At 38.9% G+C, this 1463-nt stretch overlaps 1 protein-coding gene across 5 annotated transcripts in view; it reads left to right on the top strand.

The window, feature by feature from the left end:
- LOC102674034 (zinc finger protein 423) overlaps nt 1-1463 on the top strand; it is a 90588-nt gene that overhangs the window by 82929 nt on the left and 6196 nt on the right. For 4 of the 5 annotated variants that reach the window (XM_031510904.1, XM_006616678.2, XM_031510903.1 and 1 more), the window contains one exon: nt 689-831. The exons of the other annotated variant lie outside the window; for it this stretch is intronic. In XM_031510904.1, the coding sequence (XP_031366764.1) occupies nt 689-831 (143 nt within the window). The remainder of the gene's footprint in view (nt 1-688; nt 832-1463) is intronic. 5 annotated transcript variants of the gene reach the window in all.

Genomic DNA, 1463 nt, shown 5'->3' with positions numbered 1-1463 from the left:
GAACGGGCCGGGTCATTCTCTTTGTACTCTCTCTTTTTATGCTCTCCTTTTTTTTTTTTTTTCGAGTCGGTCTTCGTCCAACGAAGTAACCTCGGCACGTACGACTTTCGAGCCGTCGGCTCCTTTGAAGAGACAATCCGGACGGAAGGGCGAAGCGATCGCCTTCTTCTTCAAGACGTCTGTATCGCGACGTCTATAAGGTTTTTCACGGATACGAAGGAAATATAAGAAGAATACAAAAGAGATCGGGAATTTTTGAGAAATTTTTTTTACAGTGTCTCGTCGGTCTTCTCGAAAGGAAAATGAAGAGAAATTTTGGGAAATTTTAAAAAATTTAAAAATTTCGCAAGATTTTCTTTAGATCGCGTTGAAAATTTTTGCGAAATTTCGTTTTTTCCTTTCTTTGAAAATTTCGCAGAATTTATTTTCTTTAAATACATTTTATGAAATTTTTATAGAATTTAATAAAATCCTTAACCCTTCCATTCAATTTTCCAAAAATTCTATTTGACGAATAAAATCTTTATAAACGATAGATGATATTCTCATAAAATTATTAATCGAGTCGCATCGAGTTGTATGTATTTACTTTTAAGAAAAATGATCGATATATGCAAATGAATGGTCACAATACCGTAACAATTACGAGTAGTATCGATATGTATATTCGTTCCTTTTAATGTCATAGAGTCACGGGGACCAAATGCCATACAGGTGCAGCTGGTGTGCCAGATTATTCAAACATAAACGCAGCAGAGATCGACACGTAAAGCTTCATACAGGAGACCGAAGATATCGATGCACGCACTGCGAGGCTGCTTTCTCCAGGAGGTAACGTCTAAAACTCCTATTATACCACTATTATCGTAACTTCTACCTCTCTCTGAACAATATCTCTCCCCAAATCTTCACCCGGAATTCCTTTATCTTTCAAACTCAAATCTCCAAATTAATTATTTACAAAAAAATCGCTTTTTGATATCCCACGTGATAAATTATCTCGTTTCCTAAAATTTATTCTTCTATTATTGTACGATTATACAGATTCGAAGGAATAAATATTCGCGATCCAACAAGAAGAACAATCCAATCTGAAATAGACAAGCGGAAAGCGGGAACGAAAGTGGATAGGCCCCGATATTCCGATCCATCGTTTGACAAATGAATAATGATCGCGCGACGACCACGGCTCCGGCTGGCATTAGTCAAGCTTACTCTCTTACGTGACTCTTTCTGTATTTACCACCTTCCCATCCCTCCCCTCCTCTCTCTCTCTCTCGCCTCTTCTCCTCCTCCCCCTTCCTATCTTTATTTCTCCCTTTTCTCTCGCATTCAACCCATGGGTTATTGAAATGCTAAGCTGGTATAAAGCAGGCGGATCCGCAAGGGTGGCAAGCACACGCACCTTTTCGTCCTTTAAGTGTCCACATGGTCTTCTCGAAATATACACACGGGGCAATGTA

The sequence above is a fragment of the Apis dorsata genome, unplaced genomic scaffold, assembly GCF_000469605.1.
Source record: "Apis dorsata unplaced genomic scaffold, Apis dorsata 1.3 scaffold_269, whole genome shotgun sequence".
Lineage (NCBI taxonomy): Eukaryota > Metazoa > Arthropoda > Insecta > Hymenoptera > Apidae > Apis > Apis dorsata.
This window is presented reverse-complemented; position numbering and strand designations above follow the sequence as displayed.